This window comes from Rousettus aegyptiacus, unplaced genomic scaffold (genome assembly GCF_014176215.1).
Source record: "Rousettus aegyptiacus isolate mRouAeg1 unplaced genomic scaffold, mRouAeg1.p scaffold_m13_p_1, whole genome shotgun sequence".
NCBI lineage: Eukaryota > Metazoa > Chordata > Mammalia > Chiroptera > Pteropodidae > Rousettus > Rousettus aegyptiacus.
This window is the reverse complement of record NW_023416284.1, coordinates 20050902-20062605: the sequence shown is the minus strand read 5'-3', so window position 1 is coordinate 20062605 and position 11704 is coordinate 20050902. Positions and strand designations below refer to the sequence as shown.

Genomic DNA, 11704 nt, shown 5'->3' with positions numbered 1-11704 from the left:
CCATGAAGATCTTTAAAGGGAAAGAGAAGTAAGGCTTGGGAGGGTGTAGGTAAATTTTAAGATAAGTAAACTTAAAGTGTAAAATATATATAACCATTTTAGAAGCGGGTTTTGGGTTTGCTTTCTCCCCCTGCTTTATTGGGGAGGACTTGCCATTGCTCTTATGAAGTGCTTGCTAGCCATGGATGCCAACTAACTTCTTCAATTGAAGGCCGGAGGATCATGTCTGGTTCCAGGAGCTGCTTGAGCAAGTCCTGGCATTCGGCTGAGATACCCAGATGAGTGGGTAAGGACACCCCCTTCTGCTGCTGCCACAGCATCTTGGGGATGTCTGTGTCATCAAAAGGTAGGCTGGCACAGAGCATCACGTAGAGGACGACACCCATGCTCCAGACGTCACCCTTCTTGCTGTCGTGGGGAATACCCTGTAGCACCTCGGGGGCGGCATAGGCTGTGCTGCCACAGAAGGTCTGGCTCAGCTCCCGGCGTGACTTGGGCAACACCTTGGCAAAGCCAAAGTCAGTCAGTTTCAGGTTGAAGCCCTGCAACAAGGCGTTCTCACACTTGAGATCCCGGTGGGCCACACCGCAACTATGGCAGTAGCGGATGGCCTCAACCATCTGACGGAAGAGGGCCTTGGCCTGGCTCTCAGGCAGTGGTCCCCCATTCAGCACGCAGTCAAAGACATCCCCTCCCTCAGCCAGCTCCATCACCAGGTAGATTTTCCCGTCAGCAGACTCCAGCATCTCATACACCTGGATGATGTTCTTGTGGTCCAGGGTACGGACAATTTGGAGCTCCCGAGGCAGGAATCTCTGGATAAACTCTGAGGAGACAAGGGAAAAAGAGATGGAGTATCAAGTCCAGAAAGGCCTAATTCCTCCCCATTGTCTCCTGCCTTCCAGCATCTGCCTGCCCACCTACCTGCAGGCCTACCATGTCTGGGTCTAGTATCTTGGTTCTATTATTTTTGTAGTTAATGTCTTATTCAAAGAAAGTACTCCCTGCCAACCTCAGGAACTGTTGTGAGTAGCCTGTGAGATCACAGATATCTAAGTCTCTGTGGGAGTTTTAGACAAAACCATCAAATCTCAGTTATGAGGCCTAATTTTCCCACAGCTTGGTAAGCCCGTTCCTCTCACCCCTGCCTCCTGACCCACAGTTCTTTCCATAAGTCCAGTCTTTTTCCCATTTCTACCTTCCTGTCTCCACACTAGCTCCTGTCCTCTGGTAGCCCTGGCCATGGCCTCTCCGACAATCTGTTCCCATGGCAGACGCGGGTTCTGCCTCTGAGGACCCCTCACCACCTGGCACTTTTTTAATCTTGGATTTTGGAGAATATGGTATTTCTGGAATCCCAGCATCCCTCTGTTCCTCCACTGATCTACTCCAGAGCCACAGTCTCTTGCTTTCCTTGGTTCTAGACTCAAGGGGAGGAGGGAATGATCCTTCTGACCAAAGGAAATGCCCACCCACCTTAGCCAGCCCACCCCTCCTCCATAGGGGACCCAGCTCACCTTCTGGCCCTCCCATCTTGTCTATAATTTTAATTGCCACCTTTCTTTGGTGTTTTTTGGAAAATGCTTCTTTGACTTTTGAGTAGGTCCCTTCCCCAATGGTCTTGCCCAGCTGGTACCCATTGGAGAGCAGAAAGTCCTCCATGCTGTCTAGCGCCTCCTTCCTTCCTATCACCCTCTCAGCTCATGCTGCCTCTGTGAGGCAGCTCTACTCCACCATTGCCCTTGGCCTGGTCCTTTTCCCCCCAAGGACTTCATCCGCAGCGGCCCCCAGCGCTAGAACATTCTCCGTCTGGACACAGCAGCCACAGGTGGTGGAGAGTGAGAGGGCCAGACATTTTAAAACTCTGGCCCAATTGTGATGTAAATGTTGTGTGACCCTTGTCCAAAATGGGTACCCCTACCTGTCCTCACCAGCACCACCACCAAAACCAGCACTAGTTAAGTCACTGCCGCACCCACGCCCCCACGCCAGGCAGAGGTTTGCGGCCCCGCCTGGGGTGGGGGGAGCACTCCGGGTGTTGGCGCTGTCCAGGATGCCAGCTTCCTTTCCATGGACACCGCCTGGTTGTCGCTGTCACCTGTGCCCCCATCAGCAGGTGGGGGTCTGCGCCACTGGTCTTAAGGTGCCATGGCGAGAGCTCTCCAGCTCCCCGCTTATAGCTGCGCTAAGTGCTGGAGCGGCGTAGGGGAGTTCCCTGGCAAGACGAACGGGTTCTGTGAGGTCAGCGCACCGAGACTCTGGTCACAATGCACCCCTCTCCCTCGATGCCCGGGCCCGCGCGCCGCAGACACCTGCCCGGCCCCGCCTGGACCGGAGCACCCTCCCGTGGCCTGGGCTCGGGCAGCTGCTTCCAGCCTGGGACCGGCCTTGGCCTCCGGCAAGTGAGCATCGACCCAGGGGGCGGGTGCGGGGAGTGGGCACCCGGCGGGCCAGGAGCTGCCTGACTGCCCATCCCTACGCAGAGTGCCCTGGGGCCTGGACATGAGTGCTCAGGAGCCCCCGCAGGGTCGGAGATTCCCCATTGAGGCCGGAGACTCCCCTGGCCTTGCTGCCGCCCCTGAGTCCCAGGACAGCCCGGAGCCGGTAGCTACCGAGCACAACCCAGTCAGGTGAGCCAGCGCCCTCCTCACGGCCTCTCCTGTGTCCCGGAGAGCTCCCAGCCTGCTCCCCGTACCACTTTCCATCTCAGACCGCCCCCTACCCTGCCCCAGGTAACGGCCCCACTTCCATGCCCGAACCTTGAGGACTCCCGGTGCATTCCCCGCATGCATCCCCAACAGGATGGGCCGGCGCCCTCCTCAGAGCCCCCTGTCGCGCCACTTTCTCCAGGCCGCTTCGACGCTGCCCCGGCTGCCACTGCCTGACGCTGCTGCACGTGCCCATCGACGTCTACCTGGCCATGGGCGGGAGCCCCCGGGCCCGCGCCACCTGAGTGCGCCTGCGCACGGCCGCTCCGCGGGAGCCGGGCGGGGGCGAGGCCCGCTGCGGGCCACCACGCTGAGGTCGCGCGCGCCGAGCACGAGACAATGATGCACATTTTAAAATAAAAGAATGATGCACATTTTAATAAAGCACAGCATAAACTGTTCTTTCCACTCCGGCCTGGCCGTGTGTGTCTGTCCCGTCGGATCGGGCCCTCCGATGCTCCGCCCCATCCTATAGTACTTTCCCTTCTGCCTGCTCACTTGGATCCAGCCCCAGGGCCAGCCCTTCCTGGTCCGATTTCTTCTGGCCAGGCGCCAATCCCTTTCCCCTATTTCTTGCTGGTCATGACACCTTCTGAGACTGCTCCTCCAGAGCCCTGCCTTCATCATTCCCCACCCACCCACCCCCCTCTCCTTAGTTCTCCTGTAGAAATCGCATATCTTTCTGGACTCTGGGGGCCCAGAGAAGCTCGGGGATTGGAGAGAGTGGGCAGACAACTTAGAATAAAGAGAATGACCACACTACACACCAGGTGCATTTAATTCTCCCAAGATGGAATTAGGTTTTGCTACCTGCTGTTTGGTGAGCCTGGACACCACTGGTTTTGTTAGAACAGTTTAGAGGCTGCCCTGTCCATCCCGAGCCTTGTTTTTTCCTAGCACTCGTGGTACCAGAAAAAGATTGGGGAAGAAGTTTGAAAACTGATTTCCTATTCCTATTTTACAGGTGAGGGAACTGAGCCTTGAGAAACTTGCTGGGGGTTCCACAGCTGATAGGTGATGCTAGCACACTCCTGTGTTCTCAGACTTAATGCCCTAAAAGCCAACTATAGGAAGGACCCAAGACACGAAGCTGACTGGAAGTGTAATATTTAAGCTGATTGAGTATTTTGCACTTTCTAATTTTGATTTAATGAACCTATGCTATTTCAATATTGGAATATATGCAACACAAAGATCAGGTTCAGTCTCCTGTCCCCTGAGACCTAAGTACAATTGACTCAATACCTTTCAAAATAATAATAATAATATCCCTTTCCTAATCCACACTGGGTAAAGCCCAAGCCATTCCAAGAGCACTTCAGAATCCCATGTTCACCCGAAAGGTGACTTTTTGACTTCCACTCAGAATGCTCTCAGGCAGTGCCAAATGTAGGAGGCTTATTGAAGGAGAGGATGTTTGCCAAAAAGGGTCTACTTTGACCCTTAGACTTGACCATTCAGCTCCTGGTCCTTTAAACATCCTGGCTCTTGAAAAGCCCCTTCATGCCTATCTTTCCTCTTCACCAAAATAATCTCTGGTTTCAGGCCCTAGTGTTGGCTTCTCTCTCCTCCCTCACCCTACCTCCTATAGAACACCTCACAGATTCTCAGTTCTTCCATTAAGTGAAATAATTCAGCTGTTTCCATTCCTACCAAACTCCATGCAGGCCCTACTCAGCTTAACAACTCATGCTACTCCTCTGTAGAAAAAGGGCCTCCTTCCCTGTAAATAGTATTCACCATCTTTAGGAGGCCACTGCCATTTTAAAGAGAAAAAAAAATGACTGGGCTCTGTATTGATAGGGTCTCTCTATTGCAAGCAACTGAAGTTAGCTTAAGCAAAAAAAGCAACTGTTTCAAGTGGCTGGGAAGGATATAAGCTAGTGAGTAAAAGAAAACCTGTAGGAACTAGGACATCTATCGGGCTGGAACCAAGGATTCAACCCCACAAGGACTGCCGTATTGTTCCCCTCAACCCTGATTATCTCCTGGGCAGGGAACACAGCTGCAGCATGTTCCAAAAAGGGAGAGGTGTTTTCTTCTAGTCTCTGTATACCTACCTCTGGAGGGACATTAATGGGCCCTTCTTAAATCACATGAACACTCGTTGGGCCAATTACCATTGTCAAGGAGATGGGGAGACTATAATTGACCAGGCTGGGCCACACATAAGCCTTCCCTTGGGGTGCAAGCACAGCCAAGTGATTGACAGAATCACCGGAAGATAATGGGTAAGGATGGAAAAAAATATTCCAGAAGCAGAGACAGCTTATGCAAAAGTTGGAAGCCTGGGCATGCCTAGGAGAAAAGGAAACCTAAAAAGAAGTGGTAAAGAGCAGCAGGTACCAGGTTGTCGACTCTATCCCATATCAATGAGGAGCCTTGGCAGTGTGACCAGGTGTCAGTCCTTTGGGTTCTAGTTCAGGCTTTGTCCCTGACTCAGACAATATAGGTCTACCAGGCCTACGCAGGGCATTGGGGATTCAGTGGTGAACTTGACTGCCATGGTCACTGGCCCTCATAGAACTCGCAAGGCCTAGCAATGACCTACTGGGAGGCTCACTCGGGCAAGACCCTTCCTTCAGGGTCCATTTCCTCATTGGTAAAAATAAAAAATAAAAAAATAAAAAGGCACCAGTTGATCTCTCCCGATCTTGCCAGCCTCAAAATGCTCTTTTCCATTCTTCCTTTCTCTCCCTCACTTTCTTTGTTCCATCTCCTAAACTCTCCTTTCCTTTAAAAAAGATTTATTGCCATCTCCCATGTGCTTGGGTGGTGAGGGATGCAAAAATTCCAGACATACACATTGTCAATGGGCCAGACCCTGGAGTTAGTTAGCTCGAGAATGTCCATGAGCAGAGGAAAGGCTATTTCAGGTGGAAGGAACACAGTGGGCGAAGATAAGGAGGCAGGAAAGTGGAGGGCAAATTTAAGAAATTCAATCAACTTCACCTAATACTTACCTGGGCCATACCAGGTGCCAAGAGCCCAGGCCTGAATCTGACAGATCCCTTGCCCTTGAGAGCTCAGAACTCAGGAGATCCAGAGATGAGGTCACAGAAGAGAAGCTGGATCAAGGAGAGCTTGAATTTCTACTTTGTTCTGTAGGTGACGGGGAGCATAACAGGCTTCAACTTGAGTCATTTTTCTCTCTTATTTCTCATCTCCTTTTCCATTCTGTTCTCTTTCGCTTCTTCCTCTTTCCCCTTGGAAAAATTGCTGTCCTAAACTCTAGTCCTGGGTTTGAGTCCTGACTGCTATTTACTAGCTGTGCAATTTGGGGCTAGTTACTTAACTTCTCTGAGTCTCCATTTCCAAATCTGAAACATGAGATTAATGACATCTGGTGGAAGGTTTCAGTAAAGGCCTGAGTACAGCACCAGGTAGGAATCTCTGACACAGCTAGCACTTGATGAGCAAGAGAGGCTGCTGTCGCTGTTGCTGCTGCTGCCGCTGTTGCTGCTGCTGCTGCTCCTACCTTTGGCTTCCAGGGGCAGCAGAGCGCCAGCTAGTCATGTCCCCAGGGGCTGGGTGCTGCCCAGCCTTGGAGAGCATTGGGGAATCCCTCTTGCCTCCCTCTGCCAACTTCCCATCAGTTCGGCTTAGAAGCCTAGGAACTTGATAGAGGGGCATGTCCAGGGGAATCCCCAGTTGATAAAAGCAGAGCTGCCTCCCTCACCCAAGAAGGTAAAGCTGTTCCCAGACCCAAAAGCTGGATCCACAGATCCCAGTCTTATTTTCTGGGCCTGAGGAATGGGGAGCAGCTCAGGAAAAGGGGGATGATCAGATCACTGCCTTCCCTGACTTCCCTCTCAGACACCTTATTAGGCAGCCCCTCCCCAAGGGACCATTTTTAGAAGGTGGGGCAAAGTACAAATGGACCCCCCAGGTTACCATGGAGATGGCAAGAAAAGGGTGTCTGCTGTATCACCATGGCAACAAATGATGTCAGTGTTACCCTTTACCATCGCTTGATATGATGGGGGAGAGCCACCCCAACCATGAGCAAGTGCCCCACAAAGCCTCTTCCCCTTATTGAGCCAATCAACCAGGGGGTCTAGAGGCTTAATACAGTGCAGGAGTTAAAGGCACAGTCTCTGGTTCCAATCCTCCTTTGGCCTCGTCTTAGCTGTGTGAATTTGAACAAGTTCCTTAACCCCTGGAAACAACATGGGTACATAAACTGTGGGCTTCCAGGGATTAGTGTGAGGATCTCAGGGGATCATGCAGGCAGTTAGGCATTGGACCAGCTTGTGGGAAGCGTGCACTGACATTAAGGACTGTCAAGAGTCTTGGGACCTGTCAGGAAATTGTGGTACTTCGGATATAGACTCATAGCTTCTAGAAGGCTCCCAAGACTTCTAAGGATTAGGCCTCTAAGACTGACCATCTCAGAATTTGGGAGTCTCAGGCTGAAGCCAGAGATAGTGGAATTTCCAGACTCCGAGGAAACCCCAAATGTCACATCCGGACTCTGACCCAACTTCCTCTTTCTCCTCCCCTCTGCCTCCTCCTAGGCCTTCTTAGCAGCCTTCTACCTCTTGGGCCTCCATCTAGGAAAAAGTATGGATGAGGACACTGGAGAAGACATCAGGTTATGCAACGCCGGGTAGACCAGTGGGTTGGATACCACAGGGATGTTGGTGGCCCAGCTCCCACTGGCCTCTCCCTGCCTACTCTTGGGGTAAGTGCACCAGAATTGTTCTCATTCTCTCTCTCTTCCCCAGCTCCCAATCCAGGTGACCCCAGCCCATTCTGCTCTAATTCTACTACCACCCCCCTGAATCAGGCCCCGATCACTACTCATCTGGATTACTCCAGCAGCCCCCTAACCAGTCTCCCTGATTCCTTCCTCACTTGATTCCTCCAGTCCAGACTTATTTTATAAAGACTGCAAACTCACCCATGTCATTGTCTTATTTAAATCTCATCAGTGGCTTCTTCACATCACTTGTCCAGCCACCTGGACATTCCCCAGTTCTTCAAAAAACATTCTTCCCACTTTAAAGCATGCTGTTCCTTCTGCCTGGAATAGCCTCCCTCCCAATCTTACCCTTCAGACCTTTACCAATTGTCATTTCTCAAAGAAGGCTCCTTTGACTATCTGTCCTTCCCTTCCCATGGGACCTACTTGCCCCACCATGTACTTACCTATTCCTTTAACCCTGTTGAATGGCTGCCTGCCCCATTACACTATGGACTCACTGAGGGCAGGAGCCTGAGTCATATTCATCCTGACATCTCCAGGGCCAAGAATGGGAGGGCTCAGGAGTCTGTGAATGTCTGCGAATTAAACTTGCTAGTGAATGACTGCTTGATAAGTCCACAGAGAGCCCACAGTGCTGTGAGGAGAAGAAAAGCAGAGCTAGCTGGGGGGTCTGGAATGGCTTCTCTAAGGAACTGACACTTGAACTGAGATGAGAAGCAGTTACCCAGGCCAAGACATGGGGAGCGGGAAATGTCCCAGCACTGGGATTGGTATGAGCCATGGGTGAACTTGATGCTCAAGACACTGCGCAGAGGGACAGACTCGTGTTTTGGAAAGACAACCCTGGCTGTTTGGTGGGAACAGACCATGTAAGAGATTGAGAGTGGCAGCAGGTAGACAATTTACTGCAGCGAAGGGGACTTGGACCAGGTGTTAGCAGTGGAAACAAAGAGAAGAAATGGAATTTTTAACATCCTGAGAGGACAGGATTTTCGTAACTGCTTAAATATGAAAAGGGAGAAAACAGGAAGAGTCTAGAAACAAGCCCAGATTTCTAGCTCAGGCAACTGAAAAAACAGCCAAGCTGGGAAACATGAGAGGAAGGGCAGGTGTGGGGTATGTTTCCTGTGAGGTGGAACATCCATGAGGGAGGAGTACAAGAGACAGGTATGGGGCAGGGAAGAGAGGTCAGGCCTGAAATAGAGAAGTGAGTCTCTGACCACAGCTGGACACCAAAGGCATGAGAACCGATGAGATTCCCCTGAGACAAACTGTAAAGAGCCCAAGAACACCCATGTTTAGGTAGTAAGTAAAGGACGAGAAATTTGCCATGTGGCAGCAATCAGTAAGATAGCAAGAAAATCAAGAGTGCACAGTATCCAGAAAAACAAGGGCACAAAAGTACTTCAAATAGGAGGGAGTATTTGACTGTGTCAAAGTTGCCACTGCTAAGGGTCAAGTCAGATAAAGCCTCAAGAGCATCCCTTGGATTTAGCAACAAGGTCACAGGGGTGACCTTGACCATTCCTATGGAATGGTGGGGGAGGAAGCCCGCTTGCAGGGGCTGAGTAAGTAGAAACAGTGTGTGTACATAACTCTTTCAAGAATGTTGGCTGTGAAGGAGAGCTGGAATGACAGGAGGCTGAAGAAGGGCTTTCTTCTTTTACAAAGATAGGAAAGACTGGAATCTATTCATTTGGGTTGGAGAGAATAGGGAGGGAGAAGTTGGAGACAGGAAAAAGGGGAAGTGATAAGAAGAAGGAGATTCCCCAAGGAGGGAAAAGAGCAGATTAAATCTTCAAAAATGACTACATGACTGGGGGCAAGTCAGGACCTGTACTGGACTCTGGGAGCTCAGAACAGCTGCCCACTCTCCCCAGCAGCCAGTGTGAGTCACTAGGGGGGAAATAGCCCAAACTGGCAATGTGGGAAAGGGAGCTGGGCCAGCACGGTCCTCAGAATCCCAAGGGGTCAAGGAGCAGGGCCCAGCCTGGGCTCTGAGACCTGAGCCCTGAACCTCATGCTCTGAGCAGGACAAGGGCACAGAGGGGTTGTCATACCCTTTGTGTAGGGTAGGCAGAGTAGTAGGAAGCCTGGGTTTTCTTTGGCTTTTCTCTGCCCCTCTCTGAACTTCAGTTTCTCTTTCTGCAAAAAGAGCGGGTTAGACCAGATCAAGAACTTCTTTTTTTTGGTGGGGGCGGGGGGAAGAGGTGTCAGGGACCCTTTCTAGATTCTTTCCAGAAAGATATGTGTTTGGAACTATGCCATTTAGGGGGGCCTGAAGCTACTAGAAACTTGTTCCTGGCCTCCAGATAAGAACTTCTGAACTGGAGCTGGCTAAAGAGCCTTCTGCCTGACATTTAAGAGTGCCCTGAAGCAAGGGAAAAGGCTCTTACAAGGGCTTTGGAGGGGAGAGGTCCATGTCTCCTAAGCCTGGGAGCAGGGAGGCCTTTTGAGGTGTGGATTCTACCTGAACACACCATCAAATCGTGTGAGTGAAGGCTTGAAGGCCCTTGGGTGGAATACAGAAGGGTTTATCCAATCCTCAACTGACCTTCCTGCCCTCAGCCCCCTCTTCCTGCATCTGCCTGTCCTTGCCCTTCTGTCCGTGATCCTGGGATAAGTGTCTCAGGGTCTCCTCAAGATCAGGTGACCAGCCCCTCCCATTGAAGCTGCTGATGAAGGCAGACAGCTGGACTAGACCCCACCAGAGGGGCCGGCACTGCCCCACCCTGCTCTGCTAACTGATGTCTACTGCTAAAAACAGCCGGCCCCGAGGGGACTATGGGCTTTCAGGCCTCCCCCTCCACGCCCGGGTAGGTATAAAGAGGCCAAAACTGGACCAGGCAGCCTGGACACCATGCTATTCCCCGAGACAGCCCACTTCGTGATGAACTTTCTTCTGTCCCGGTGAGGGAACATGGGAGAAGACACTGGGGGTGGGGTGGAATCAAGGGCCCCGGTCTGGCTGGTGGGGAGGGAAAAGATACCCAGGTCCTTGAGAAGGCCCCGATGGGGGCCTCCAGTCCCCCTCCCTGTCCCTCTAAATCGACCAGAAGTGGCTCCAGCCCTCGCCTCGCCGCTTCTGATCCAAGGTGGCCCCTTCCTACCCGCTCATCGTGCCCTCCATGGGTGTCTGCTGCCCCATCTTCCCGCAGGCGGCCCCGGGCCACGCCCCCACACCGCCTGGACCAGGAGTTGTGTTTCTGGGGCTGCCGGGGCCCGGCCTTGCCAGCGCCCGCCACCCGCCGCAGCCTGGGCGACTACTGGTTGAGTCCGCAGCGCCGCCGCCCGCCGGGCGCCGCCTGGCGCTGGCCAGCGCGCAAACTGCTGCTGCTGCCGGGGGCCACCGGCCTGGCCGACGTGCCCTCGGCGCGCTGGCCCAGCTGCTACGGCGCGCGCCCGCGCCTCACGTGAGCCTGCGAGACCCAGCGGAGAATCGGGAAGGGGCGTGGCCTATTGCCAAGGGCGGGGTCTGCGGGAAGGGGCGGATCCCCAGAGCTGAGGGCCGGTCAGGGGGTTGGATAGACTGGGCTCGAAGGTTCCTGGGAGCGGAAAGAGGGATCAGAACCGAGTGCGAAGGGTGGGGCCTGAAGCGCCTGAGCGCGAAAAAAGAGGCGGAGCTAGGCAGAGTGGGCGTGGACTCGGAGGGAATGGAGAGCCTTGTCCCCATCCCGTCTGCTCAATTTTCCTTCCTTCTAGATGGCAGCACCGGTGGCAGAATATTAACTACCAATTCCTGGGAAAGAGGAAGAGACATCTAGTTCCCTTGCGCCCGTGAGAACTGGTGAGGGACGGGACCCGAAGAGGGCGTGACCTAGGACGGGTGTAGAGGCGGGACCTTATGAAGAGGGCTGGAGAAGGGCGAGGCCTGAGCACGAGGTCCTTCCGCGGCATCCGCTGCCTTGCAGGCTTGAGGACCCGACGTTGGAAGGATCCCAGTAGGCTGGGCGTGGGCCTCAGCGGGGATATTTATCCCTGCCCTTCTCGGACTACCACAAGCACTTTTTAAAAGATTGCCAGATTCGACTATAGTAAAATTTCTGTTCATCAGAAGACACCTAAAAGAATAAAATAGAGTTCCAAATAGGGTTCCTCAAACAATGCCAACTTTGTGCCCTACTCGGGCAGTGTGGGAATCAGAATAGGTAGTGACTTTGGGCACCAGTTAAGTCAGCCCCAGAGCAGAAATGGCTCCAGCCCAAGGCTTGGTGACCAAGCTGAATAACCTAAGGGAAGGAAGGCAGGCTCAGGGTCAACTTGACGGGCACTGTTGTGATCATCCTAT

General features: G+C 52.8%; 2 protein-coding genes across 3 annotated transcripts; one reads left to right on the top strand and one right to left on the bottom strand.

The window, feature by feature from the left end:
* Positions 1 to 109: 109 nt before the first annotated feature.
* TSSK3 (testis specific serine kinase 3) lies at positions 110 to 1662 on the bottom strand. Its single transcript, XM_016150465.2, has 2 exons — positions 1518 to 1662; positions 110 to 826 (listed from the first exon to the last, which is right to left on the bottom strand). The coding sequence occupies exons 1-2, from the start codon at positions 1660 to 1662 to the stop codon at positions 162 to 164; spliced, it is 810 nt and encodes a 269-aa protein (XP_016005951.1). The 3' UTR covers positions 110 to 161.
* Positions 1663 to 2117: 455 nt separating this feature from the next.
* Positions 2118 to 3116, top strand: FAM229A (family with sequence similarity 229 member A). Of its 2 annotated transcripts, none has more exons than XM_016150464.2 (3): positions 2118 to 2402; positions 2484 to 2630; positions 2851 to 3116. In XM_016150464.2, the coding sequence occupies exons 1-3, from the start codon at positions 2149 to 2151 to the stop codon at positions 2951 to 2953; spliced, it is 504 nt and encodes a 167-aa protein (XP_016005950.1). In that variant the 5' UTR covers positions 2118 to 2148; the 3' UTR covers positions 2954 to 3116. The 2 variants fall into 2 exon arrangements, with proteins under 2 accessions (XP_016005950.1, XP_036087337.1); XM_036231444.1 differs by having other exon boundaries at positions 2711 to 2926.
* The last annotated feature ends 8588 nt before the right edge of the window (positions 3117 to 11704 follow it).

Coding starts and splice junctions, on each gene's coding strand:
- TSSK3 (XM_016150465.2), bottom strand. CDS start 1,662: ATGGAGGACTTTCTGCTCTCCAATGGGTACCAGCTGGGCAAGACCATT. Junction 827..1,517: donor CAAGATGGGAGGGCCAGAAG/GTGAGCTGGGTC, acceptor TTGTCTCCTCAG/AGTTTATCCAGAGATTCCTG.
- FAM229A (XM_036231444.1), top strand. CDS start 2,149: ATGGCGAGAGCTCTCCAGCTCCCCGCTTATAGCTGCGCTAAGTGCTGG. Junction 2,403..2,483: donor CCGGCCTTGGCCTCCGGCAA/GTGAGCATCGAC, acceptor ATCCCTACGCAG/AGTGCCCTGGGGCCTGGACA. Junction 2,631..2,710: donor ACCGAGCACAACCCAGTCAG/GTGAGCCAGCGC, acceptor TTTCCATCTCAG/ACCGCCCCCTACCCTGCCCC.